This window comes from Sebastes umbrosus, chromosome 17 (genome assembly GCF_015220745.1).
Source record: "Sebastes umbrosus isolate fSebUmb1 chromosome 17, fSebUmb1.pri, whole genome shotgun sequence".
Classification (NCBI taxonomy): domain Eukaryota; kingdom Metazoa; phylum Chordata; class Actinopteri; order Perciformes; family Sebastidae; genus Sebastes; species Sebastes umbrosus.
In genome coordinates this window covers 6,992,062-7,019,999 of record NC_051285.1, presented here as the reverse complement: position 1 = coordinate 7,019,999, position 27,938 = coordinate 6,992,062, and the positions used below count along the sequence as shown (strand labels likewise).

Sequence of the window (27,938 nt, the reverse complement as noted above, 5' to 3'; positions counted from 1 at the left end):
TGGCTCAGTTCTTAAGTTCATTGCTCCGTACTCCTCTGATATAAAAACAATAATCCATTTAATATATACATTAAGTCACAGATATTGTTGGAAATAAATGTGAATATTCACTGAGCATGTATCACACTTGTTGCATGTATGCATTGGATGTATTTGGCTACATCTAGTGGAGGTTCACCATACAGCATTTATACACATTTTGACCAGCTGTGCAGAAGGCATTAAAACATGAATGGCCTGCGAGCAGCCATTTAAAACCATGTTATAGGGAAATATTATCATGTCAGAGTATTTATAATTAAAACAATTTTTAGACATTTTACCATTTAGGTCTTAATAACTCTAAAACTATTTATAATAATCCTAGTATGCAACTGCTTTTTTATAAAAGCCAATCAAAACAAAACTAGCCTTAATGGTGTAAAATATACATGATATTGGAATAAAGAAAGAAGCATTAAAGAGAAAGATATAAAGAGAAATAAAAGAAAAAGAAAAGAGATGATCAACAAGATGGCACTGTCATGGTTGGAATTAAATGACTGTTTCCTCACTTTCACTTTCTCATTTTCACTAGATCTTGTTCAAAATAGCCTAGAAAAAAGCCTATAAAATGTATAAAGAGACTCCCTTAAATAATGATTGTATATCACTGAAGTGTTGCCTTTTAAATCACATTGAAGGAGGCCATTTATGTTTTTTTTTAAACATCATAACTATCTCAATCTGGGCTACTGGGCGTAGTCCTATAATTAAAGAGCTAATATTGAAGAGAAAACTCACCATCAGTTATGCATCCTTCATATTATTCCACATGGAGGTGATGCTCTGGGAGAAAATCCATCTACAGGTCTGGTGAACGTTGGATAAACCGAACAAAGAAGCAAACTGTTGTCTGGTTGGTGTGCATGAAGCACATTAGAGCTGTGTTTAGTTTCACTTTTACTTCAGTCAAGCCCTCAGGGGAAATCAGCCAGCATGCAGGTCAGATTACCAACTGTAAATATAGCAACAATGGATAATAGGTTTAAATAGCTGTATTTACAAAAATGCATTTTTTTTTTCATTTTCATTAATATGTTTAACTAGAAAAATAATGCACAATGCTTTTTTAAAATTCAAAACCTTACTGTTTGATTTGAATTGAAAGTGAAATGTGGACTTTCCACTGAAACAGATACACGTCTTCATGGTGCTGTCCCTGAATATTCAGAGCATAATATTGTAGTGTATCATGATTCATTAGAGAGGAGATGAACATTTTGAACCCTGAGACACTTTAGTTTCTGAAGCTTCTTATATATATTTAATAAAATATATAACTGCGCTTTTCTTATATATTTTTTTAAATAAAATATAGAATCATTATCAACATATCAAAGTAAAAAGCATCATAATAACCATTAATAAATGGTAAATAGATAGTTAATCAAACCTTGGTTATAAGTTATTTCACTATTTACAAACAATTAAAAGATCATTTATAATGTTTACGTATTATTAGCACATGTAATGCCATTATTTATGTGATTTTAACAGTTGCACACATTATAACATCTTATATACTATATTAAGTATTTGTTAATGACTACTAAATAATTTGTAAACCATTAAGAAATAGTTTGTAAAACATCAACCCAGACACTTTAGTTCCTGAAGCTTCTTATTTTCATTCTTAAATATTTTTAATAAAATATATAACTGCGCTTATTCTTAATGAAATATAGAATCATTATCAACATATCAAAGTAAAAGCATCATAATAACCATCATTAATTAATGGTAAATAGATAGTTAAATAAACCTTGGTTATTAGTTATTTTACTATTAACAAACAATTAAATGATAATTTATAATGTTTACGTATTATTGATAAATATAATGTCTTTATTTATGTTATTTCAACAGTTGCACACATGAAATCTTATATACTATATTAAGTATTTGTTAATGATTACTAAATCATTTGTAAACCATTAATAAATAGTTTGTAAAACATCTATAACCATTACATATAGATCAACCTATAAGACATAAATATGGACATTTCTGTCAAAAATTCCATTTATTTTAAAAATGTTTTTTTTTTTTTTACAACATGCTTCACAATAAGTTAAGAGGGTTACATGTCAAACAACAATACATCATATAGAGTTTCACACAGTGACTTCATAAGTAGATTGGTGAGTAAAATGTTTTAGAGAAAAACTAAAATTACAAACACAAATCATAATTTGACACTATAACTTGGATGATTTAGTCTGATAATCAGCTGCGCTCTCTCCATTTTCAGCTTCCTTTTCTTTTTTTCCTCTTCTCCTGTTTGAACATTGAGAGAACATTTAGCGACAGTGTAACAGCAGTGACATTAAAGGTCATTGGTTAACTATAGGTGTCTTCCAAACACTACAAACAGCTCCGTCATGTTGCACGTGTAAGAGCAACACAACTTTTATGAGGCAGCATTGAAGTTAAAAGCATGCATTAAAACTATCTGCACTGAAATATTTATCTCATTTATTTGCATTTCATTAGTTTCTCTCAGTGATATAAAGTGGTATAACTGATCTGGCATATTTCATTTTTTCTTAAAGGTCCAGTGTGTAGGATCTGGCGGTATCTAGCGGTGAGGTGAGGAGATTACAATCAACTGAAGTCTCTCTCGTGTGCTGAGCGTGTTGGAGAGCCACGGTGGCCGACGCAAAAACGTGAATGGCCCTCTCTAGAGCCATCTGGAGCAGAGCCAGTGTGTAGAGAGTGTGTGTACATGAGCAGTTAGTGATGAAGCAAGAGAGAGAGAGAGAGAGAGAGGCGGAGACGAGAGCGAGTAACGTTATCGACTCCAGCCCAAGCAGGGAAAGTTAACACAGTTTGGTTTGTCCGGCTACTGTAGAAACATGGTGGACTCCGTGAAGAGGACCCGCTCCCTATGTAGATATAAACAGCTCATTCTATCTTAACAAAACACAACGATTCTTATTTTCAGGTGATCATACACTAAAGAAAACATACTACTTTTATATTCCATTTCTGCCAATAGATTATCGAGGACTACAAGAGTCACGCGAGTTTTCAAAGACGCACCAAAGCGTCTTGTTATCTCTCCGAGGGAGATCTGCATCCATTCCTCTCCTTCCCACTTCCGTGTGAGTATGCATATGACATGCCAGGTGACAGCCAATCAGACAGCCTGTAACATCTCATGTGGCTAATTTGCATTCATCGCCTCGTTTTACAATCTGAAGGGGGTCATGTTAAAGCTAAATGGGGAAGCTAGATGATTTAACAAATCCAATAGCTAATGGGTTTAGTAAAAGCAGCAGGGAAATAGTAATGCAAATTGGAAAAGAAGTTGCCCTTTTAAATGCCTGATTAAAAGCTGTATTCTTAATTCAATTTGTGAATCTAGTTATTTATTTCTCTTTTTAAACTGAATTTTCAAATAAAATTTAAATTACATTAATTCATTAATGTATCATTTAAAAATGTTGTACTTATTGACTGTTTTATTGTGTTTTTGTGAATCTTTTTTTAATTTGAACTATTTATTGATGGATTATATATTTCATTTGTAAATTCTTTTTATAATTTCTTCTTTTTAATGCCCATTAACATGTCAAATAATGAATTACATTGAATTTAGTCCATTTATTCATAGAAATCCATTTTTAAATAAATTTAGAGTCTTGTGGTCCTCCATAATAGATTCCCCTAAAAGTTACACACTGGTCCTTTAATTGTGATCATATAATAGTGAAAGAGGACTTTGAACTGAACTTGTAACTGAAGCAACTTAGTGACAGACATTTTATTGAAAGCCAATCGTAAAGCTGCAACCTTTGCTGTGGCTACATCTGTGCAAATAGTGTTTATCACATGTTAAAAATAAAAAGTAGCTTACCTCAGCTTGTGTAAAAATGTCCTGTGGAGCCTCTATATTATTACTCTTGGCAGCATCTCTCAGTATGGCCTCAGCCTCCTCCACTCTTCCCTGATAGAGCAGCCAGCGAGGAGACTCTGGGACTAACCTGGAGAGTTGAATCACAGGGATACAACAATATCAGCACACACACACAGACGCAGGACTAACCACACCAGTCTCTAAGGGTCTCCAGTCTGATCTCAAGCGTACAGCTGATAGGTACGTGGTTTGTTTACATGACGTAACAGAAAGTGCATATTTAACGGATTCAGTGTGGACAGAGAGCGGCCAGGGTTATGAGTAAATAATAAGACCACAAATCTATCTTCTTATCTTGTTGGTTTCTTATTCTGTCAATAAGAAGACACAACAAGGTGGATATTATTCATCATTACCATAACTTAGTTCTGTGTTATTATGAGAAACAAATGACCAGTGAGCCTATGCAAATTACATTTTTGTGTACGACTTCCTTGAAGTTCTTACTTGGATGTTCCTTTGCAATATAAATTGTTTTATACTTCATGTAAGAAATGTAAAGGTTGCTTTATAAGAGGGCAAGCTGAAATACAATAAATGCATATTCTTACCACCATAAAGGGATGTAGATGTGGACTCAGTCTGCATAGGATAATATCAGTGACATGTTTGTTTATCAATATTCAAGTAAAAGTTTATCATTTTCTAATGTCGAATTTTGCTCTTTTGTTATTTACAGGTACTTATAATAAGGTTCTTCCTTACATCCTCATGGGAAGTCTCACAATTGCCTCCTCTGTGGTGAACTTCTTCCTTCCGGAGACCCTCAATAGAGATCTTCCAGAAAGAGTGGAGCAGATGCAAGGATGTCAGGGGTAGGTGCATTTCACTTAGGTCACTGGAGTTTACATATTTTCCAGGAAACCATTGCAAAATTGTTTTACAACAAACTTGATTAGAAAAGACCTGGGCTAACTCAGTCACATAATGAAATAGCCTAGAAGTTAAAATGGTTTTAGTACTCGTCCTAGAAAGAGCTTTACAGGGAAAAAACACAAGGATTCATAAAATGGTAAAGATTGGTTGACTTACTGATATAATGATGCATATCTTCTTCTGTTTTTGCTTGCTCCGCAGTATGGCTATCTTCAAACTTCAAATTCAAAAAGAAACATATGCCTAGTTTTAACCATTCAAAATAAAAACTTACAGCACAATAAAGAAAGGAAGTAGTAGAGTAGAAAATATAAATGTGTCAACTTCCATTTATTTATCTGTGGTGTTGCTCATCTGCTATTTTTGCCATATAGTTTCTTTCGATTACAGGTTGTGCAATGGACCCAAAAAGAGGAAATATGTAGACGACGAAGGAAGGAGGAACCTACCCATACAACGTGAGACCAAACCTGATATGCAGACTCCGTAGTTTTTCTCAATGGCTTTGCTTCAAAGAAAGAAAAAAACAATTCTCTTACTTGAAAGTAATAATCTGAAAATAAAATCCAAAACATGCACAGTGGGATCCAAAAGTCCACTGACAAGAACTGTTGTTTTTTTTTTAATCATTTTTTAAAACTCTTTATTTTTGTACTCAGTTGATGTTTACTAATACAAGAGCATTTGTTTTATCTTTAAATGTTTGTGAGAAATTGAAATACATGTTTAATTGGTCTAAAACTTTTGTAACACAATACAAATAATTAAAATATGAACATACGAACCCTCCCAACACACACAGTTGTTTTTGTCTTTTAACAAAAAAATAATCCTGATTCTAATAATAATCCTGAATTAATGTTTCTCAATGTGTTATCGTTGTTGCTCCGAGTGAAAAGAGGTTAAAGCTCCAGTTGGTAACTTTGAGCAAATATGATTAAAAAAAAATGATTTTCATAAAACGGTCACTATATCCTGACAATAGTTCATGATGCAGAGAATCTGTGATTAAAAATCATGTTCCTCTGCCTCCTCCTATAGTGCTCTTCATGACATTGTCAATCAGAGAAAAGGCAAACAAATCAGGCAGGGAGATGACAAAAACAAGGTCAGGTAAACAAGAAAATCCAAAAACAGGAGGATAACGCAGGACAGATGAAACTGTATATAAGAAGTGGACGTGGACTGTGACGTCACCGTGACGTCACCTATTTATTGGTTTGTGGACTGCGGTTTTGAAGCCTCGAATTTGGCATTTTGACCGTCGCAGAAGTGACACGAGACGGTGGAGCTAAGTACGTTGAATAAGACATTTTCAAGCAACCAAAATGTTACAATTAACTTGTGAACTGAAAACACACTGTGAGGGTTAAATTTCTAAGACGAAAACACGGACAACTCCCAGACCATCTAAAGCATCCCCTGCTTTATGGTCTATTTGACTCTAAATGGGACCATAATTTACTAAATGAACATCATACTGTATTGAAGAAGACTTGAAACTAGTGATCGAGACCATAAACTCATGTTTACAATGTTTACTGAGGTAATAAATCAAGTGAGAGGTAGTATCATTTTCTCATAGACTTCTATACAAACAGACTTCTTTTTGCAACCAGAGGAGTCGCCCCCTGCTGGCTGTCAGAAAGAATGCAAGTTTAAGGCACTTCAGCATTGGCTTCACTTTTCAGACCTCGGAGGTTGCCACTGGGTGAAACCAATCCACGCAGAGCAGACAATAAAACTGCCGGGAAAACACACAAAAGCAGGAGGTGAAGTGGTCTGAAACAAGAGGAGAGATGAGTAGCAAAATAAAAAAGGAAACACCAAACATGAATGAATGAAAACAACGACCTAACCGAGGAGGCAGGGCAGACTGTATCAGCACCCTCTCCACATGCAGTTGATTCCAAGCCAAACCCACATGTGCCACAGTGTCACACTTTTTTTTTAAGCTCTCTGTAACTGTGTAACTTCCCAGCAGGTGAAGCTGGGGTATATAAACCAAAAACCCAGGTTAATGAATCATATGCATGTCATAGAGCAGTAGAGCTTTATCTCTCTTGTGCCTATCAGTACTGACGTAGTGTCTGCTTGTCTTTTTTCCTTCTTTTCTTTTTTAAATATCACAGATTTTGGTAAGGTAATGACCACCTTAAAAATTAGAGATTATGACAGCATCACATCTTTTCTTGGAACTTGGGGACCCTTTCAGCGAAGGATTTTTTTAGCACTGGCCATCAGCATCCTCCCAAATGGGTTTGTTTCCGCCTATATAGTATTTGGAGGTATTACACCTCCTCACGAGTGCTACATCCCTGAAAACTACAGCATCAGTGAGATGTGGAGAAATGTGACGGTCCCAGTAGAGACGGTCGATGGCATTGCAAAGCGCAGCTCTTGCTCAAGGCTTAACCTGGAAATTGTCAGAAGCTACTCTCAAAATAACATCATCCCAAATGTGGATGTGAATGTGAGTGACATTCCTTTGGAGAGCTGTCTGGACGGGTGGACATACAGCAAAGAAATCTACCAGTCAACCATCGTCACTGGGGTGAGCAATAAGTCATCAATTAATTTCCCTTTGAACATGGTTTCCACATAAGAAATTGTATTTAGTAGTCTTTTTGTGTCTAGTTTTCAGGGAGCCCAAAGTTAATAAAATCAACTATAAAAAAAAGACTTACCATAGCACCATTTCTTTTTCAGTTTGCATAAGTTAATATTTTAGTATCCATTATTCAGTGACCAGTTACACTGTGTAGGAGAGCTTGTTGAAGTAGAAAATATTAGCAACAACCAAGTTAAGTGATTTTATATTATGGTTGCACCAGCTGTTCCTAAGCTCAGACTTAGCCTAGTTATGATCTAAATGATTAATGAGTGGAGATTAAACATCACTAAATAGCAAAAACTGTGTGACAATTAAAGGTACTAATACTAATGCTGTTATAGGAGTAATAGTACCGTCTCTGTGAGTACTGCTAATTATGCTGCTGCTGTTTTATTGTTGACACTATTGCACTAAGCTACTGATAACATTACTGCTATTCGTACTATTAGTGTGACTAATACGACTGATACTTCGAGTACTAGACTTTGGATGTTGCTATTCTTTTATAATATTATTATACGGCTTTGTTGAATACTCTTCTGATTGGTTAATCACGGCGTTCTACGGTCTGTTATTTCTTTATAGCAGACCGTTGCTATGTATAACAGACTGTTGCTATGGGCACAGTTCTGATGTCGTACTGTGGCGGACCGTTTTTGTGTCAAATTATTGATTTCTTAAATAAGTAGAGGTGTAATAAGCAGGATAATGTACATTTGATTTTCACTGTTGATTTTGCAGTGGGACTTGGTATGTGAGAATGGATACAAATCTCCGCTGGCCACTTCCATCCAATACATTGGTGTGCTAGTGGGAGCGATTCTCTCAGGCCAGATGTCTGACAGGTCTGTACTGTACACAACTGTCTGCAAATTCACTACTTTACTAATTCACTGTTAGACATAAAGTAACTACAAACTGTATTTCTTCCACAGGTTTGGAAGGAGACCAGCACTCTTTCTCATGATGATTCTTCAGACTGTGGCGGTCACGGCACAGATGTTCTCGCCGAGCTGGGAGATCTTCACCTTCATTTTCTTCTTCGTGGGTGCAGGGGGATACTCCAACTATATCATTGCATTTGTGCTGGGTATGTTTTCCACTGAGGATTTCGAACATGCAATATTTGATACTGCTTGATGTGTTTAGGCTAATATATATCATAATTGTCACGCCCCTTGGCGTCACCGAAGCGTATAGAAGCAAAGAGGAGAAACTCTGGTGCTTTTTTGACAATGGCCGCTAGCGGTAGCGCTGCCGCCATTTTGCACTGAAAACGTTGATGAGTCCATGAGAAAGTGTCATACAAAATGCGCAGGAAGAGACACACACCAAGCAGTTGGGAGGGGGGGTGGATGGGTCCAACAAACACAAAGCTTTCTTCCAGGAAACCGCTGTTTCAGTCTCGTGCGCCATGTTAGCGTTCACAACGTTCACTGTCATTTTCACTGTACAAACGTAGTAGTTTTAAGCCCAACCATGTAGTTCCTAAACCTAACTATAGTGGTATTTGTGGTGGAATTTCTGATACGCAAGTTAACTCAATAGGAAGGAAGAGACCCCGGAGCTGTTGATGTCTTACACAGAAGGTTTATTGAAGCTTGATCAAGGAGCAATTGTCAGGTCTCCACCATTGAAGTGCTCTCTGCGTGAAGGCCTCACAACTCTGCCCTTCCTCCCTGGTGCTCAGTGTTTTACCCTTATCATGTTTTGACTTACTCGGTTCCTCTGGCATCTCTGACCCTGGTTGCCCCAGCGACTGGCTCTATGGTCCCCACTACAGACACAGCTGATCAGATAACGGTGGCTCTCCTAGACAGGACTCCAACACAATAATGTCAACAGAGGGACACTCTGAGAAACTCTGACCCTACCAAGGAGAGAGGAATTAATAGCAAATTCTATCACAGTTTTGATGCCAAAAAGTGACGCCAAGAGACTATGTAATGAGCTGAAATGGGAAAACGTTGGCAGCTGATTGTATCTTGGATGAAAACCTTGTGTTTGTTGGACCCATCCACCACCCCGTCCGCCCGCCCTTGTGGTACGTGTCCACAGGATCCGTCCTTTCAACGCTTCCCATTCATTGTCTACGTAGGTAGCCGTGCAATGCATTCTGGTAGCGTATCGTTACGTTTCGAGAGACAGACCATTACGTTGGCCGCTCCTAATTTGCTCCTCATTTCAAGTTGAGGTCTAGGCTACTTTATCCAAATCAGGGGCGTCAAGTATGACTCGCCACCACTGGAAACTCCTGAGAAAGTTTTAAACTAACCATTGTGTGGATCTACAGTGAAGACAGATTCAGCAACTGCATGGCTTATTTCTCGCCTAAAATGTTTTCAGAAACACATTTCGGTGAACCATTTTCATAATACACGAGAAAAAAGTTGGATTTGATTTGAAAGCTGGGAGCAGCAGCCCACAAGTGAAAGTATTCATCCAATCAGGTGCCTAGTGGCAGCCCATCAAGTGTCCAATATTGGGAAGCGAAGTGATCCCTCACGTCCAAAAACACTCACCATAAGTGTGTCTTTTCGCTCTTTAAACTACGTCACCACACTCCTGGCACACTTTCTCTGAGCATTTACTATTACCACGGATTGGTTTACATTATAGAAAATGGAAGGCCCGGTGCCTCTTATACTGGCGGTATCACACGCCGACGGCCGTGACAAAGTCTCAGTATTTGACGCCCTGGTAGTGGCCCATCTGAGCTGGCCCACAAATATTCTGGTTCTGATTGGGGGCCAGGTGAAAAATATATATTGTTGTAGATATGTATAAGTATGACAAATGTGTAACAGCGGCTTTCAAATCCCAGATGAATGCACAGATTAAATTACTTCACGTCACTGATCTCACACAAAATTAGCCTGAACAGAACTGACTTGCAAAAAATTTGTCTCAGGTTTATATTGATAAATTCTCATCTAATTTGCTAAACCTACAGGTACAGAAATTCTGAGCCCAAAATCCAGAGTGGCCTTCTGCTCCCTTGGGGTTTTTATGGCCTCAGCTTTGGGTTACATGGCATTGCCAGCTGCGGCTTACTTCCTCCGTGATTGGCGGATGCTGCTGATTCCCATGGCGGCCTCTAGCCTGATCTACATCCCTCTATGGTGGTAAGAATATTCATCAATCCATTATCTATAACCGCTTATCCTATTCAGGGTCACGGGGGGGGCTGGATCCGATCCCAGCTGACATTGGGTGAAGGCCGGGTACACCATGGACAGGTCGCCAGACTATCACAGGGCTGACACATAGATAAAGACAATCATTCATGCTCACATTCACACCTATGCGCAATTTAGAGTCAACAACTAACCTAACCTGCATGTCTTTGGACTGTGGGAGGAAGCCGTAAAACCCGGAGAAAACCCACGCTTACACGGGTTTGTACCACTGCACCACCGTGCAGCCCCATCCTCCATATGGTTTTCCCTTAAAAGTAAATATTGCTAAAATGGTTTGCATTTGGTCAACAGTTTGCTCTAAATGCTGGTGTGTCCAGACCCCTTAGAGTTATGGTTAAGGACCACACACTGGTTTGGTTTGTTGGACGTAGTCCTGCGTCAGTGTATATGTGCTGATATTGTTGTATCCCTGTGATTCAACTCTCCAAGTTAGTCCCAGAGTCTCCTCGCTGGCTGCTCTATCAGGGGAGAGTGGAGGAGGCTGAGGCCATCCTGAGAGATGCTGCCAAGAGTAATAATATAGAGGCTCCACAGGACATTTTTACACAAGCTGAGGTAAGCTACTTTTTATTTTTAACACGAGGTCCTGAAATACTAATTAATTTAAGATAAAATAAAACCATTTATAGGCTCAGTGTTGTATTTCAGGTTAGCCTGTTTTTGTTGTTAACTCATTATACCTCATAGGGCCCTATTTTTGTGGCAGCAACAAGTGTTGAAATTTGCCCGTCTGTGTGGTATTTTGGTGCTCAGTTTAGACGGCATGTGAGGCTAGTCCTTGAAGTCAGAGGAGGTTGCTGCTCCTCTATTTTTCAAGAGGGAGATCAAAAATATAAAAAAAGAGTAATTGGTTGTGGCAGGGCTCATGTTTCATTTACACAGATTCAGGATTGGACCTTTCACGTTTAATTGTTGCAACCGTTTCTTCTTGTTTTTTTCCCCAGATCGACGATGCACTGGCTATGAAAGACAAGAAATACAACATTTTGGTTATCACGAGCAGCTGCAACATGTTCTCTGTGACATTACTGTGTTCATTTCTGTGGTACGTTTACGACGTCCTCACGACATAAATCCTTAAAGCATCAAAATAATATAATAATATGATACGATAATGGTCACCCTTTACACAACTCATGCAAGAATTATTACAGATGCATCCAAAATTGTTTGGCTTTGGTTTAGATGTCTGGTGTCTCCCATCCTATGTGTTGTTTTGAATGTCTCTGCAGGACCATCATCACAATGGGCTACTATGCTTTAGTACTCAACACTTCAAACCTGCACGGCGACCCGTACATAAACTGCTTCTTGTCTGCCGTGGTGGAAGTGCCGGCTTACATAATTGCCTTGTTACTTCTCCAGTTCTGCTCCAGGCACTTCTGCCAATCTTCTACACTCTTCCTTGGAGGCGTTATGATCCTCTGTGTTCACCTCATCCCAGTAGGTAATGATCAACGACTTTAGCTCCTGAAGCATATGTTGATTTAGGGACATTTTGTGGCTTTTTGTTTGACTTTTTCAGTGTTGTAATTAAAGTTTTTTTGTTTTTATTTCCTTAGATTTACAGATTGTGCCTGTGATTCTTGAGATATTGGGGAAATTCGGCATGACATCTGCATTTTGTGTGGTGTACACATTCACATCAGAGCTCTTCCCCACTGTTATCAGAAATACAGCAATGGGGTGTTGCTCCATGGCTGCTCGCATTGGAACCATCATGTCCCCCTTTGTCATTTATCTGGGTAAGGATATTTGGTTTTCCATTTTGAGCATTAATCCAGTGCCAGGGCAATTTCTCTGCCCAAATAGTTTGTCATTATTAGACACCACAGTGGTTTGCAGGGATCTGCAGCAGCAGCTAAAATTGCCGTGAGCTCGAATGACCCCGAAACATGAAACTTGGCCCAATAACTGGACATGATGTGCAAGTGCTCCCCGAGAAATAAGACTCCAATCGGCCACATGGTGGCGCTGTAATTAACGCCAAAGAACGCGATTTTGGAAAGGCCACATCCCTCACACCAAAAGATGATTGACTTGAAATTTGACATGCATGTCCAGCTCCGTGTGCTCTACAAAAAATCCTCTTGAACCACTAAAGTCCACCTGACTAGACTTTCCGCCATTCTGAATTTTTTGAAAAACACATTTTTGACATCTTCGCCTAAACTGCAGGTCCGATTGCTACCAAATTTTCTGTTTGTCATTATTGGACCAAACTTATCAAAGTTATTAAAGTGGGGTGGGTGGTGGTGGTGGTGGTGGTCTAATGGATGTGTGGGTCAATAAAACACAGGACTTTCGCCTTGGAGACCGCTGTTCGTGTCCAGTGTGAAACCACAAGTTAAAGTTGATTTGTCACATAACTTCCGTACTTATTAATTATTTTAATCCAAACCCCGATCTTTGCCTAAACCTAAGTAGTTTTTTAAAATGTATTGTGACAAGTTTCTTATTTATGTCAACAATCATTGTACAGGAGGCATAGTTACTATGTTTTTTTTTTAATCAAAATTGCACCTACAGTACAGGTGTACAAATAACTCAAAGGCTACCTTGCATCTTTTTTTGCAGGACAATACTACAAGGCACTCCCATACATGTTGATGGGAGGTTTCGCTCTTTGTGGTGCCTTCTTATGTTTGCTGCTGCCAGAAACTTATAGGAGGACTTTACCAGAGACCATATCACAAATGCAGCTGATATGCGGGTGAGTTAACAAGTTGCTTCAGTGACATCAAAGTCATCTTCCACTACTATATGATCAAAATTAAGAAACATTTTTAAATTTTATGCCAGATCATTATTAGGTCAGGAGAAGCTCTTTATACTTCTGTCTGTCACTGGGAGAAATGAATGAAATGCAATCTCTATGCTTTAACTTAAATGTACAGAGGACAGACCAAAATGAATTGGTTAGCCTTTGCCTACTGTATCTTATATTTTATGTTACAGTGTATCCTGTGAGGCCCTTTGTGAACTGTTTCATAAAAGTGTTTAATAATTTATTATTTTGTTGCTCTTACATGTGCAACATGACAGGCTGTTTTGTAGTGTTTCGAGGAAACCTATAGTTAACCACTGACCTTTAACGTTACTGCTATTACACTGTTGCTAAATGTTCTCTCAATGTTCAACAGGAGAAGAAGAAAAAAAGAAAAGGAAACTGAAAATGGAGAGAGCGCGGCTGATTATCAGAGTAAATCAACCAAGTTATAGTGTCAAGTTATGATTTGCGTTTGTATTTTAGTTTTTTTCTCTAAAGCATTTTACTCACCTATTTGCTTATGAAGATATTTTGTTTTATGTGAAATTCAGTTTTATGTATTTTTGTTTGAAATGTCCTATATTATATCTTGCATATTATGAAGTACGTTGTCAACCTGTTTTAAAAAAAATGATTCATAAGAACAATTTTAATTTTTTACTTTTTGACACAGAAAGCTGCATTTTTATATGTTTTATATCGTTAGATTGAGGAGCTTAGTTGTGTTTGTTAAAGCATGTGCATGTTTTGAAAAAATTATAAATGACTCAGTATCAAATTAGTATATGTTAAAACCCATCAGAACAAGAATAAATGACAAAGAGTTGACAACACAAGGTGTAGCACTTAGATGTTGCTGAACTTTTTTCATGTCCAACGTTTTTATGCTGTTATGTTCAAAGTTTTATGTGATCAAGGCATTTGTTACATGCTCATCTTCAAGCTGATTTTTTTCTATATTAAGTAAAAATGAAGTAAAATCCTTAAAGATCCCCTCGACTCAAAAATGTGTTTTCCTTATGTTTATGTCCCCTAAAATGTCTGACCTTTACTCATCTGACTTGTATCTGTGCAAAGTTTGTCACTAGAGACGTGTTTTCACATTCCTCTACTGAAGGGGGAGATGTCTGTGCACTTCCCTAAAATCTGAAATTCAAACATACCCCGGGCAAACCACGTTTGGTATGAAAAGTCAGAAAAAAAAGATCTAAAAAAAAGGCCAAAAAATGTCTGAAAAGAAAGATCTGAAAAATCCATCCATCCATCTTCAACCGCTTATCCGGGATCGGGTCGCAGGGGCAACAGCTCCAGCAGGGGACCCCAAACTTCCCTTTCCCGGGCCACATTAACCAGCTCTGACTGGGGGATCCCGAGGCGTTCCCAGGCCAGAGTAGAGATATAATCTCTCCACCTAGTCCTGGGTCTTCCCCGTGGTCTCCTCCCAGCTGGTCGTGCCTGGAACACCTCCCAAGGGAGGCGCCCAGGAGGCATCCGTGCTAGATGCCCGAACCACCTCAACTGGCTCCTCAACTAATCACCAACTACTTTGATAATCAATTAATTGGTTTTAGAATTTCTTTAAGAATAAAAAGGTCCAGATCTGAACAGATCTGACAAAAAAAGTCTGAAAAAAAAGATCTGAAAAATGTCGGACAAAAAAAGTCTGAAAAAAAAGATCTGAAAAAATGTCGGACAAAAAAGTCTGAAAAAAAAGATCTGAAAAATGTCGGACAAAAAAGGCCAAAAAAGGATCTGAAAAATGTCGGACAAAAAAAGTCTGAAAAAAAAGATATGAAAAATGTCGGACAAAAAAGTCTGAAAAAAAAAAAATCGGAAAAAATGTCTGAAAAGAAAGATCTAAAAAAAGGCCAAAAAAAGTCTGAAAAAAAAGATCTGAAAAATGTCGGACAAAAAAGTCTGAAAAAAAAGATCTGGAAAAATGTCCGGCAAAAAAGGCCAAAAAAAGTCTGAAAAATGTCCGACAAAAAAAGTCTGAAAAAAAAGATCTGAAAAAATGTCTGAAAAAAAAAGATGCTTGTTTTCCTCCAGTGTGTGAAATCTTGCAGATGCCGTTAGGAGCACCTACTTCAGCTTTAAGTGCCTGTCCTTTGTAAATGCAGGCAGTCTTTTTCTGTTTTGTTTATATATGCACTAATAGAGAAATGTGTATTTTAGAGGTAGTAGTGTTTATGCAGTTAGAATTAAAGTGGTATTTATGCTAAGCCGAGGTTTATTGTGTTATTTTTGTTAAATGCAATTTAAAAACAGTGGTTGACTGGTAGATTTCTTTGCTGTATGTCCACCCATCCAGACAGCTTTCCAAAGGAATGTCACTCACATTCACGTCTACATTTGGGATGATGTTATTTTGAGAGTAACACCTGACAATTTCCATGTTAAGCCTTGAGCAAGAGCTGCGCTTTGCAATGCCATCGACCATTTCCAATGGGATAGTCACATTTCTCCACATCTCACTGATGCTGTAGTTTTCAGGGATGTAGCACGCGTGAGGAGGTGTATCACATACAAATACTATATAGAGGCCAACAAACCCATTTGGGAGGATGCTGATGGCCAGTGCTAAAAAAATCCTTCGCTGAAAGGGTCCCCAAGATCCAAGAAAAGATGTGATGCTGTCATAATCTCTAATTTTTAAACCACCCATTTCCTTACCAAAATCTGTGATATGTAAAAAAAAAAAAAGAGAGAGAAGGAAATAAGACAAGCAGACACTACGTCAGTACTGATAGGCACGAGAGAGTGTGCTCTGCTGCTGTATCACACATCTCCATAAAGCTGAGTTCATGTTTTTATATATGTCAGCTTCACCTGCTGGGAAGTTACACAGTTACAGTACATCCAACCATCCATTATACAACCCTTATCCTATTCAAGGTTGCAGGTGGACACTGGGCTCATCACATGTCTGACACATAGAGACAGATACTAAAGCCAAAAGTCAACAATTAACCTAACAGGCATGTCTTTGAACTGCGGGAGGAAGTCGGAGAACCCAGAGCAAGGCGATAGCAAGGCCTTAATAGTGATAGGCTGGCCTACCTGACCAAATCTGGTGTCAGAGCATCATAACAGATTGAAACCTAATTGGTGATGGCGCACAATGTCACAGATTACATTTACTGGTGACGGCGCACCTTGACACAGATGAAAACATTATCAGTTGCAAATATGAAAACATAAGCCTTTTGGTAACGGCATACCTTGACGCGGATGAAAACATTATCGGTGACATATATGAAAACATTAGCTTATTGGTGACGGTGCGCCTTGACACAGATGAAAACATTAGCCTATTGGTGACGCCGCACCTTAACACAGATGAAAACATTAGCCTATTGGTGATGCCAAACCTTGACACGGATGAAAACATTAGCCTATTGGAGACGGCGCACCTTGACACAGATGAAAACATTATCAGTGATGGCGCAACCGCACATTGACATTATTCATGTCTGCGCATAGGCCTTATAAACACAAAACACAAGTGTGTAGGTTGATTATTAGCCAGATAAATAATAAATAAGTTGTACTTACATCAGAGGCGCACCCTCTGCTTATTGATGATGGAGATATCATGGCGATAGGTGAATGGCGAATTGCTCCAAAGCATACAAAACTTGGTCTTCCTCCTTCTGTAGGTCTGCAAGGACAGAGGCTGACCTTGGAGGATGGGTATCAGTGTAGCGGGATCTCTAAGCGGTCATTGCTTCATAACAGGGCATTGTCTTTCTAAAGTGACATTGGGATTGATGTCGGAGTCGAACTGGCTGAGGCACTGGTGCAATGGTGGAAGACAGACTGGAGAGTGGCGTCAGCAGGCTGAAGTGGCAGTCAAGCAGGCAGAAGATCCTGGGACACAGGGAGGCCTGGAGTGCGAACTACCACGGTAGCTGAGAAAATGACCTGGCAACGACAGGGAGGAAAGCCAGGGTTGAAATACTGTGGTGTTGATGAGAAGATTGCTGACATGTGTGTGCAGAGCAGAGTGAGTTGATTGACAGCAGGTGTGCAGGTAGATTGAGCCCAGGTTGACGGCAGGACAGGCACTCAAACAGAGAGAGCCAGGGACATGGAAGACAAGAGGAGTGGGGAACACAAGGGAGAAGGAGACACAAGAGACACTAGGAAACAAGCCTACTAGGCCTATTTGAGAGCACTGCCATGTCAGTTATGCTGTGCCCAAAGACCACATATATGCACTTGACTGTATCATAAAACTTCCTTACCTCTTGAATCTTCACATAATCATTACGGATCAAGTTTAGATTGTGAGAGGCCGTTTGCTCCTCGGCAGCAATTCAGCACACAGCTCAACAAAAAGTTGTGAATCACTTAAAACTCCATATATAACTCCTTCAGGACCAGTCTTTCTGATTCTGACTCCGTGCCCAAGGCCTAGAAATGACCAAAAAGTGTGTTTGGCACGCTCCCGATGCACTTGTCTGCGATCTGGCCCCACTGTATGTAGTTTTCACTTTTATTGTCAACCCTGCTACAATATGACAGCCTCTACTGCCGTTCTTATCGAGCTATTTTTATATTATAATTTGTTTTATCTTCATCTCGATGTTCCTACCTGTGTTAAACTGAAAGTTAAATGTGACAAGATGGATATTTTGAAGAGAAAAAAGTGTGTCTTGAGTTGGGAGTGAGAATGTGTTGCATTGTGAAGTTGTGGTGGCTCTCCCGATAAACAAATGACAAAAAAGATTAAATTTCACAATAGAAATCAGTGCATTATATTTGACTTGGCATCAAATTAAACTTAAAAACTTCATTTCAATTGTCATATACATACAGCCACATACATGAAATTTGACATCTGCATTCAACCCATCCTAAGCATTCAGGAGCAGAAGGCTGCTGTAAAGCACCCGGCGAGCAATTTGGGGTTAAGTGTCTTGCTCAAGGACACTTTACCATGCAAACAGAAGGAGTCGGGGATTGATCCTCCAACCTTTGTGATTAAGGGATAACCCACTCTTGCCGCTGAGCCACAGCCGCCCCGCTTACCTGAATGAATGAATGAATGAATGAATGAGATGACTCTACACAGACATAGAAAAGCAGCAGCTTCGTGTTGTTATAAAGCTTCAGATTTATAGCAAAATATATAAAGTAAATAAATGTAATCGGTCACGGAAAACAATAATAATCCATCAATACAGCCTAATTTGCACAGGTTTCTTATTATTAAAGCTCCTCTATGTAAAAAAAAATACTCTGCTATGATTAATATCGTGTTTAACATGGTTTTCCCACATAAAAAGTAAAACAAAAACTCTGAAAAGGGGCTGGAAGGACATCCACTCTTTCTCCCTCATTGAGAAATTATAGATTTATGTATATTCAAATATTCAAATCACAGGCCTCGCACCCCGCCCACCACTGTTGCCTGTGCAGTGCGCATTAAGATGCCTAGCGTTAGAGAGATTCAGCCTTACATGTTTGGGCCTCATTCAGACCCAGGCTCAGATAAGGAGTCTGTTGTGCACCAAAATCGGTGACTAGCAGACGTATCACAGTGCTGAGTGTAGTTAGCATCTTTAATTCGTTTATGTTTGTGAGCTTGTAACTGACAGTAGTTGGTACAGCGCTATTTGTTGTGAAACATAAAATAATATATAGTGGGATGTTTTGGTAGATAGTAGAAGGAAGCTCCTGGGTCCAGATTACATCCAAAGCTGCACACTCTACCATGTTTGCTGTCAAAATGTTTCACTATGCTAATGTAAACTCTCGTTTTCTGTACTGACAAGTCTGCTCTGTGCTGGAGGTTTCTGGTTTCTTTGCTGGTATTTGCACATTAGAAAGCGATTGGCTATTGAATTTGTGAAATACCAAACGTGGTTTGCCCGGGGTACGTTTGAATCTCAGATTTTAGGGAATCTGCTCCTTCAGTAGAGGAATGTGAAAATACATCTCTAGTGACAAACTTTGTACAGATACAAGTCAGATGAGTAAAGGTCAGACATTTTAGGGGATATAAACATAAGGAAAACACATTTTTGAGTTGAGGGGATCTTTAAAGATTTTACTTCATTTTGTCATAATATAGAAAAAAAATCAGCTTGAAGATGAGCATGTAACAAATGCCTTGATCACATAAAACTGGGAAGAAAACAGCATAAAAACTGTGGACATGAAAAAAGTTTCTTCTGCATTTTCATAGAAACATCTTTTATGAATAAACAAAAGTGCATTACCTTGTTTTCCCTTATTTCTGCAACATCTAAGCGCTACACCTTGTGTTGTCAACTCTTTGTAGTTTAATCTTGTTCTGATGGGTTTTAACATATTATAATTTGTTACTGAGTCATTTATTATTTTTTCCAAAAATGCACATGCTTTAACAAACAAAACTAAGCCCCTCAATCTAAAAATATAAAACATATAAAATATGCAGCTTTCTGTGTCAAAAAGTAAAAAATTAAAATTGTTTTTATGGATCATTTTTTAAAAACAGGTTGACAACGTACTTCGAAATATGCAAGTTATAATATAGGACATTTCAAAACAAAAATACATAAAACATAATTTCACATAAAACAAAATATCTTCATAAGCAAATAGGTGAGTAAAATGCTTTAGAGAAAAAAACTAAAATACAAATGCATTCATAACTTGACACTATAACTTGGTTGATTTACTCTGATAATCAGCCGCGCTCTCTCCATTTTCAGCTTCCTTTTCTTTTTTTCTTCTTCTCCTGTTGAACATTGAGAGAACATTTAGCAACAGTGTAACAGCAGTGACGTTAAAGGTCAGTGGTTAACTATAGGTTTCCTCGAAACACTACAAAACAGCCTGCCATGTTGCACATGTAAGAGCAACAAAATAATAAATTATTAAACACTTTTATGAAACAGTTCACAAAGGGCCTCACAGGATACACTGTAACATAAAATATAAGATACAGTAGGCAAAGGCTAACCAATTCATTTTAGTCTCTCCTCTGTTCATTTAAGTTAAAGCATAGAGATTGCATTTCATTAATTTCTCCCAGTTTCAGACAGAAGTATAAAGAGCTTTTCCTGACCTAATAATGATCTGGCATAAAATGTAAAAAACGTTTCTTAATTTTGATCATATAGTAGTGGAAGATGACTTTGATGTCACTGAAGCAACTTGTTAACTCACCCGCATATCAGCTGCATTTGTGATATGGTCTCTGGTAAAGTCCTCCTATAAGTTTCTGGCAGCAGCAAACATAAGAAGGCACCACAAAGAGCGAAACCTCCCATCAACATGTATGGGAGTGCCTTGTAGTATTGTCCTGCAAAAAAAGATGCAAGGTAGCCTTTGAGTTATTTGTACACCTGTACTGTAGGTGCAATTTTGATTAAAAAAAAAACATAGTAACTATGCCTCCTGTACAATGATTGTTGACATAAATAAGAAACTTGTCACAATACATTTTAAAAAACTACTTAGGTTTAGGCAAAGATCGGGGTTCGGATTAAAATAATTAATAAGTACGGAAGTTATGTGACAAATCAACTTTAACTTGTGGTTTCACACTGGACACGAACAGCGGTCTCCAAGGCGAAAGTCCTGTGTTTTATTGACCCACCCATCCATTAGACCACCACCACCACCACCACCACCCACCCCACTTTAATAACTTTGATAAGTTTGGTCCAATAATGACAAACAGAAAATTTGGTAGCAATCGGACCTGCAGTTTGGGCGAAGATGTCAAAAATGTGTTTTTCAAAAAATTCAGAATGGCGGAAAGTCTAGTCAGGTGGACTTTAGTGGTTCAAGAGGATTTTTTGTAGAGCACACGGAGCTGGACATGCATGTCAAATTTCAAGTCAATCATCTTTTGGTGTGAGGGATGTGGCCTTTCCAAAATCGCGTTCTTTGGCGTTAATTACAGCGCCACCATGTGGCCGATTGGAGTCTTATTTCTCGGGGAGCACTTGCACATCATGTCCAGTTATTGGGCCAAGTTTCATGTTTCGGGGTCATTCGAGCTCACGGCAATTTTAGCTGCTGCTGCAGATCCCTGCAAACCACTGTGGTGTCTAATAATGACAAACTATTTGGGCAGAGAAATTGCCCTGGCACTGGATTAATGCTCAAAATGGAAAACCAAATATCCTTACCCAGATAAATGACAAAGGGGGACATGATGGTTCCAATGCGAGCAGCCATGGAGCAACACCCCATTGCTGTATTTCTGATAACAGTGGGGAAGAGCTCTGATGTGACAGTGTACACCACACAAAATGCAGATGTCATGCCGAATTTCCCCAATATCTCAAGAATCACAGGCACAATCTGTAAATCTAAGGAAATAAAAACAAAAAAACTTTAATTACAACACTGAAAAAGTCAAACAAAAAGCCACAAAATGTCCCTAAATCAACATATGCTTCAGGAGCTAAAGTCGTTGATCATTACCTACTGGGATGAGGTGAACACAGAGGATCATAACGCCTCCAAGGAAGAGTGTAGAAGATTGGCAGAAGTGCCTGGAGCAGAACTGGAGAAGTAACAAGGCAATTATGTAAGCCGGCACTTCCACCACGGCAGACAAGAAGCAGTTTATGTACGGGTCGCCGTGCAGGTTTGAAGTGTTGAGTACTAAAGCATAGTAGCCCATTGTGATGATGGTCCTGCAGAGACATTCAAAACAACACATAGGATGGGAGACACCAGACATCTAAACCAAAGCCAGACAATTTTGGATGCATCTGTAATAATTCTTGCATGAGTTGTGTAAAGGGTGACCATTATCGTATCATATTATTATATTATTTTGATGCTTTAAGGATTTATGTCGTGAGGACGTCGTAAACGTACCACAGAAATGAACACAGTAATGTCACAGAGAACATGTTGCAGCTGCTCGTGATAACCAAAATGTTGTATTTCTTGTCTTTCATAGCCAGTGCATCGTCGATCTGGGGAAAAAAACAAGAAGAAACGGTTGCAACAATTAAACGTGAAAGGTCCAATCCTGAATCTGTGTAAATGAAACATGAGCCCTGCCACAACCAATTACTCTTTTTTATATTTTTGATCTCCCTCTTGAAAAATAGAGGAGCAGCAACCTCCTCTGACTTCAAGGACTAGCCTCACATGCCGTCTAAACTGAGCACCAAAATACCACACAGACGGGCAAATTTCAACACTTGTTGCTGCCACAAAAATAGGGCCCTATGAGGTATAATGAGTTAACAACAAAAACAGGCTAACCTGATATACAACACTGAGCCTATAAATGGTTTTATTTTATCTTAAATTAATTAGTATTTCAGGACCTCGTGTTAAAAATAAAAAGTAGCTTACCTCAGCTTGTGTAAAAATGTCCTGTGGAGCCTCTATATTATTACTCTTGGCAGCATCTCTCAGGATGGCCTCAGCCTCCTCCACTCTCCCCTGATAGAGCAGCCAGCGAGGAGACTCTGGGACTAACCTGGAGAGTTGAATCACAGGGATACAACAATATCAGCACATATACACTGACGCAGGACTACGTCCAACAAACCAAACCAGTCTGTGGTCCTTAACCATAACTCTAAGGGGTCTGGACACACCAGCATTTAGAGCAAACTGTTGACCAAATGCAAACCATTTTAGCAATATTTACTTTTAAGGGAAAACCATATGGAGGATGGGGCTGCACGGTGGTGCAGTGGTACAAACCCGTGTAAACGTGGGTTTTCTCCGGGTTTTACGGCTTCCTCCCACAGTCCAAAGACATGCAGGTTAGGTTAGTTGTTGACTCTAAATTGCGCGTAGGTGTGAATGTGAGCATGAATGATTGTCTTTATCTATGTGTCAGCCCTGTGATAGTCTGGCGACCTGTCCATGGTGTACCCGGCCTTCACCCAATGTCAGCTGTGATCGGATCCAGCCCCCCCCGTGACCCTGAATAGGATAAGCGGTTATAGATAATGGATTGATGAATATACGACTTCCTTGAAGTTCTTACTTGCAGGTTCCTTTGCAATATAAATTGTTTTATACTTCATGGAAGCAATGTAAATGTTGCTTTATAAGAGGGCAGGCTGAAATACAATATATGAATATTCTTACCACCATAGAGGGATATAGATCAGGCTAGAGGCCGCCATGGGAATCAGCAGCATTCGCCAATCACGGAGGAAGTAAGCCGCAGCTGGCAATGCCATGTAACCCAAAGCTGAGGCCATAAAAACCCCAAGGGAGCAGAAGGCCACTCTGGATTTTGGGCTCAGAATTTCTGTACCTGTAGGTTTAGCAAATTAGATGAGAATTTATCAATATAAACCTGAGACAAATTTTTTGCAAGTCAGTTCTGTTCAGGCTAATTTTGTGTGAGATCATTGACCAAGTAATTTAATCTGTGCATTCATCTGTGATTTGAAAGCCGGCGTTACACATTTGACATACTTGTACATATCTACAACAATATATATTTTTCACCTGGCCCCCAATCAGAACCAGAATATTTGTGGGAACAAGATTTTTTCCTTCCTTTATTTGTGTTACCTACCAGCTCAGATGGGCCACTACCAGGGCGTCAAATACTGAGGCTTCGTCACGGCCGTCGGCGTGTGATACCGCCACAGAAGTCACCCTTTAGCGGCAATATAAGACGCACCGGGCCTTCCATTATCTAAAATGTAAACCCATCCGTGGTAATAGTAAATGCTCAGAGAAAGTGCGCCGGGAGTGTGGTGACGTAGTTTAAAGAGCGAAAAGACACACTTATGGTGAGTGTTTTTGGACGTGAGGGATCACCTCGCTTCCCAATATTGGACACTTGATGGGCTGCCACTAAGCACCTGATTGGATGAACACTTTCACTTGTGGGCTGCTGCTCCCAGCTTTCAAATCAGATCCAACGTGGCGGCTTGTTTGGAAACTTTTTTCTCGTGTATTATGAAAATGGTTCACAAAAATGTGTTTCTGAAAACATTTTAGGCGAGAAATAAGCCATGCAGTTGCTGAATCTGTCTTCACTGTAGATCCACAATGGTTAGTTTAAAAATTTCTCAGGAGTTTCCAGTGGTGGCGAGTCATACTTGACGCCCCTGATTTGGATAAAGTAGCCTAGACCTCAACTTGAAATTAGGAGCAAATTAGGAGCGGCCAACGTAATGGTCTGTCTCTCGAAACGTAACGATATGCTACCAGAATGCATTGCACGACTGCCTACATAGACAATGAATGGGAAGCGTTGGAAGGACGGTTCCTGTGGACACGTACCACAAGGGCGGGCGGACGGGGTGGTGGATGGGTCCAACAAACACAAGGCTTTCATCCAAGAGACCACTATTTATGTCCCGTGTGTTAAGTTTCACAATCACGATACAATCAGCTGCTCGTTCGTGTCCCGTGTTCCAACGTTTTCTCATCTCAGCTCATTACATAGTCTCTTGGCGTCACTTTTTGGCATCAAAACTGTGATGGAATTTGCTATTAATTCCTCTCTCCTTGGTAGGGTCAGAGTGTTTCTCAGAGTGTCCCTCTGTTGACATTATTGGGTTGGAGTCCTGTCTAGGGGAGCCATCGTTATCTGTACAGCTGTGTCTGTAGTGGGGACCATAGAGCCAGTCGCTGGGGCAACCAGGGTCAGAGATGCCAGCGGAACCGAGTAAGTCAAAACATGATAAGGGTAAAACACTGAGCACCAGGGAGGAAGGGCAGAGTTGTGAGGCCTTCACGCAGAGAGCACTTCAATGGTGGAGACCTGACAATTGCTCCTTGATCAAGCTTCAATAAAACATCTTTGTAAGACATCAACAGCTCCGGGGCCTCTTCCTTCCAGCGGTCTCCTGGAAGAAAGCTTTGTGTTTGTTGGACCCATCCACCCCACTCCCAACTGCTTGGTGTGTGTCTCTCCCTGCGCATTTTGTATGACACTTTCTCATGGAATCATCGGCGTTTTCAGTCCAAAATGGCGGCAGCGCTACCGCTAGTGGCCATTGTCAAAAAAGCACCAGAGTTTCTCCTCTTAGCTTCTATACGCTCCGGTGACGCCAATGGGCGTGACAATACGGCAGTATGTGACGAGTTGGGATGCCATTATGATATATATTAGCCTAAACACATCAAGCAGTATCAAATATTGCATGTTCGAGATCCTCAGTGGAAAACATACCCAGCACAAATGCAATGATATAGTTGGAGTATCCCCCTGCACCCACGAAAAAGAAAATGAAGGTGAAGATCTCCCAGCTCGGCGAAAATATCTGTGCCGTGATCGCCACAGTCTGAAGAATCATCATGAGAAAGAGTGCTGGTCTCCTTCCAAACCTGTGGAAGAAATACAGTTTGTAGTTACTTTATGTCTAACAGTGAATTAGTAAAGTAGTGAATTTGCAGACAGTTGTGTACAGTACAGACCTGTCAGACATCTGGCCTGAGAGAATCGCTCCCACTAGCACACCAATGTATTGGATGGAAGTGGCCAGCGGAGATTTGTATCCATTCTCACATACCAAGTCCCACTGCAAAATCAACAGTGAAAATCAAATGTACATTATCCTGCTTATTACACCTCTACTTATTTAAGAAATCAATAATTTGACACAAAAACGGTCCGCCACAGTACGACATCAGAACTGTGCCCATAGCAACAGTCTATTATACATAGCAACGGTCTGCTATAAAGAAATAACAGACCGTAGAACGCCGTGATTAACCAATCAGAAGAGTATTCAACAAAGCCGTGTAATAATATTATAAAAGAATAGCAACATCCAAAGTCTAGTACTCGAAGTATCAGTCGTATTAGTCACACTAATAGTACGAATAGCAGTAATGTTATCAGTAGCTTAGTGCAATAGTGTCAACAATAAAACAGCAGCAGCATAATTAGCAGTACTCACAGAGACGGTACTATTACTCCTATAACAGCATTAGTATTAGTACCTTTAATTGTCACACAGTTTTTGCTATTTAGTGATGTTTAATCTCCACTCATTAATCATTTAGATCATAACTAGGCTAAGTCTGAGTTTAGGAACAGCTGGTGCAACCATAATATAAAATCACTTAACTTGGTTGTTACTAATATTTTCTACTTCAACAAGCTTTCCTACACAGTGTAACTGGTCACTGAATAATGGATACTAAAATATTAACTTATGCAAACTGAAAAAGAAATGGTGCTATGGTAAGTCTTTTTTTTATAGTTGATTTTATTAACTTTGGGCTCCCTGAAAACTAGACACAAAAAGACTACTAAATACAATTTCTTATGTGGAAACCATGTTCAAAGGGAAATTAATTGATGACTTATTGCTCACCTCAGTGACGATGGTTGACTGGTAGATTTCTTTGCTGTATGTCCACCCGTCCAGACAGCTCTCCAAAGGAATGTCACTCACATTCACATCCACATTTGGGATGATGTTATTTTGAGAGTAGCTTCTGACAATTTCCAGGTTAAGCCTTGAGCAAGAGCTGCGCTTTGCAATGCCATCGACCGTCTCTACTGGGACCGTCACATTTCTCCACATCTCACTGATGCTGTAGTTTTCAGGGATGTAGCACTCGTGAGGAGGTGTAACACCTCCAAATACTATATAGCCGGCAAAAAACCCATTTGGGAGGATGCTGATGGCCAGTGCTAAAAAAATCCTTCGCTGAAAGGGTCCCCAAGTTCCAAGAAAAGATGTGATGCTGTCATAATCTCTAATTTTCAAGCTGCCCATTACCTTACCAAAATCGGTGATATTTAAAAAAGAAAAAAAGGAAAAAAGACAAGCAGACACTACGTCAGTACTGATAGGCACAAGAGAGATAAAGCTCTACTGCTCTATGACATGCATATGATTCATTAACCTGGGTTTTTGGTTTATATACCCCAGCTTCACCTGCTGGGAAGTTACACAGTTACAGAGAGCTTAAAAAAAAGTGTGACACTGTGGCACGTGTGGGTTTGGCTTGGAATCAGCTGCATGTGGAGAGGGTGCTGATACAGTCTGCCCTGCCTCCTCGGTTAGGTCGTTGTTTTCATTCATTCATGTTTAGTGTTTCCTTTTTAATTTTGCTACTCATCTCTCCTCTTGTTTCAGACCACTTCGCTTTTGTGTGTTTTCCCATCAGTTTTATTGTCTGCTCTGCGTGGATTGGTTTCACCCAGTGGGCAACCTCTGGGTCTGAAAAGTGAAGCCAATGCTGAAGTGCCTTAAGCTTGCATTCTTACTAATGGCCAGCAGGGGGCGACTCAGCTGGTTGCAATAAAGAAGTCTGATTGTATTGAAGTCTATGAGAAAATAATACTACTTCTCACTTGATTTATTATCTCAGTAAACATTGTAAAAATGATGTTATGGTCTTGATCGCTAGTTTCAAGTCTTCTTCAATACAGCATGATGTTCATTTAGTAAATTATGGTCCCATTTAGAGTCAAATAGACCATAAAGCAGGGGATGCTTTAGGGCGTGGCTACCTTGTGATTGACAGGTCGCAGGTCTGGGAGTTGTCCGTGTTTTCAGTTCATGGAAGTTAATTATAACATTTTGATCGCCTAAAAATGTCTTAATCAAC

The 27,938-nt window shown here is 39.4% G+C and overlaps 2 protein-coding genes across 3 annotated transcripts; one reads left to right on the top strand and one right to left on the bottom strand.

Annotated features, from left to right (window-relative positions):
* Nucleotides 1–2,123: 2,123 nt before the first annotated feature.
* Nucleotides 2,124–27,275, bottom strand: LOC119475388 (solute carrier family 22 member 4-like). 2 transcript variants are annotated; one of them, XM_037748014.1, is made up of 10 exons: nucleotides 26,693–27,275; nucleotides 25,788–25,891; nucleotides 25,543–25,697; nucleotides 23,493–23,664; nucleotides 22,743–22,869; nucleotides 22,254–22,354; nucleotides 21,852–22,066; nucleotides 21,554–21,736; nucleotides 20,583–20,718; nucleotides 2,124–2,319 (listed from the first exon to the last, which is right to left on the bottom strand). In XM_037748014.1, exons 1-10 carry the CDS (start codon nucleotides 27,098–27,100, stop codon nucleotides 2,241–2,243), a joined length of 1,680 nt encoding a protein of 559 aa, XP_037603942.1. In that variant the 5' UTR covers nucleotides 27,101–27,275; the 3' UTR covers nucleotides 2,124–2,240. The 2 variants fall into 2 exon arrangements, with proteins under 2 accessions (XP_037603942.1, XP_037603941.1); XM_037748013.1 differs by lacking the exon at nucleotides 2,124–2,319 and adding an exon at nucleotides 19,879–20,151 and having other exon boundaries at nucleotides 26,693–27,271.
* LOC119475389 (solute carrier family 22 member 4-like) lies at nucleotides 6,441–14,284 on the top strand. The gene is made up of 10 exons (XM_037748015.1): nucleotides 6,441–7,391; nucleotides 8,193–8,296; nucleotides 8,387–8,541; nucleotides 10,405–10,576; nucleotides 11,080–11,206; nucleotides 11,596–11,696; nucleotides 11,884–12,098; nucleotides 12,214–12,396; nucleotides 13,229–13,364; nucleotides 13,795–14,284. Exons 1-10 carry the CDS (start codon nucleotides 6,984–6,986, stop codon nucleotides 13,871–13,873), a joined length of 1,680 nt encoding a protein of 559 aa, XP_037603943.1. The 5' UTR covers nucleotides 6,441–6,983; the 3' UTR covers nucleotides 13,874–14,284.
* Nucleotides 27,276–27,938: the final 663 nt, after the last annotated feature.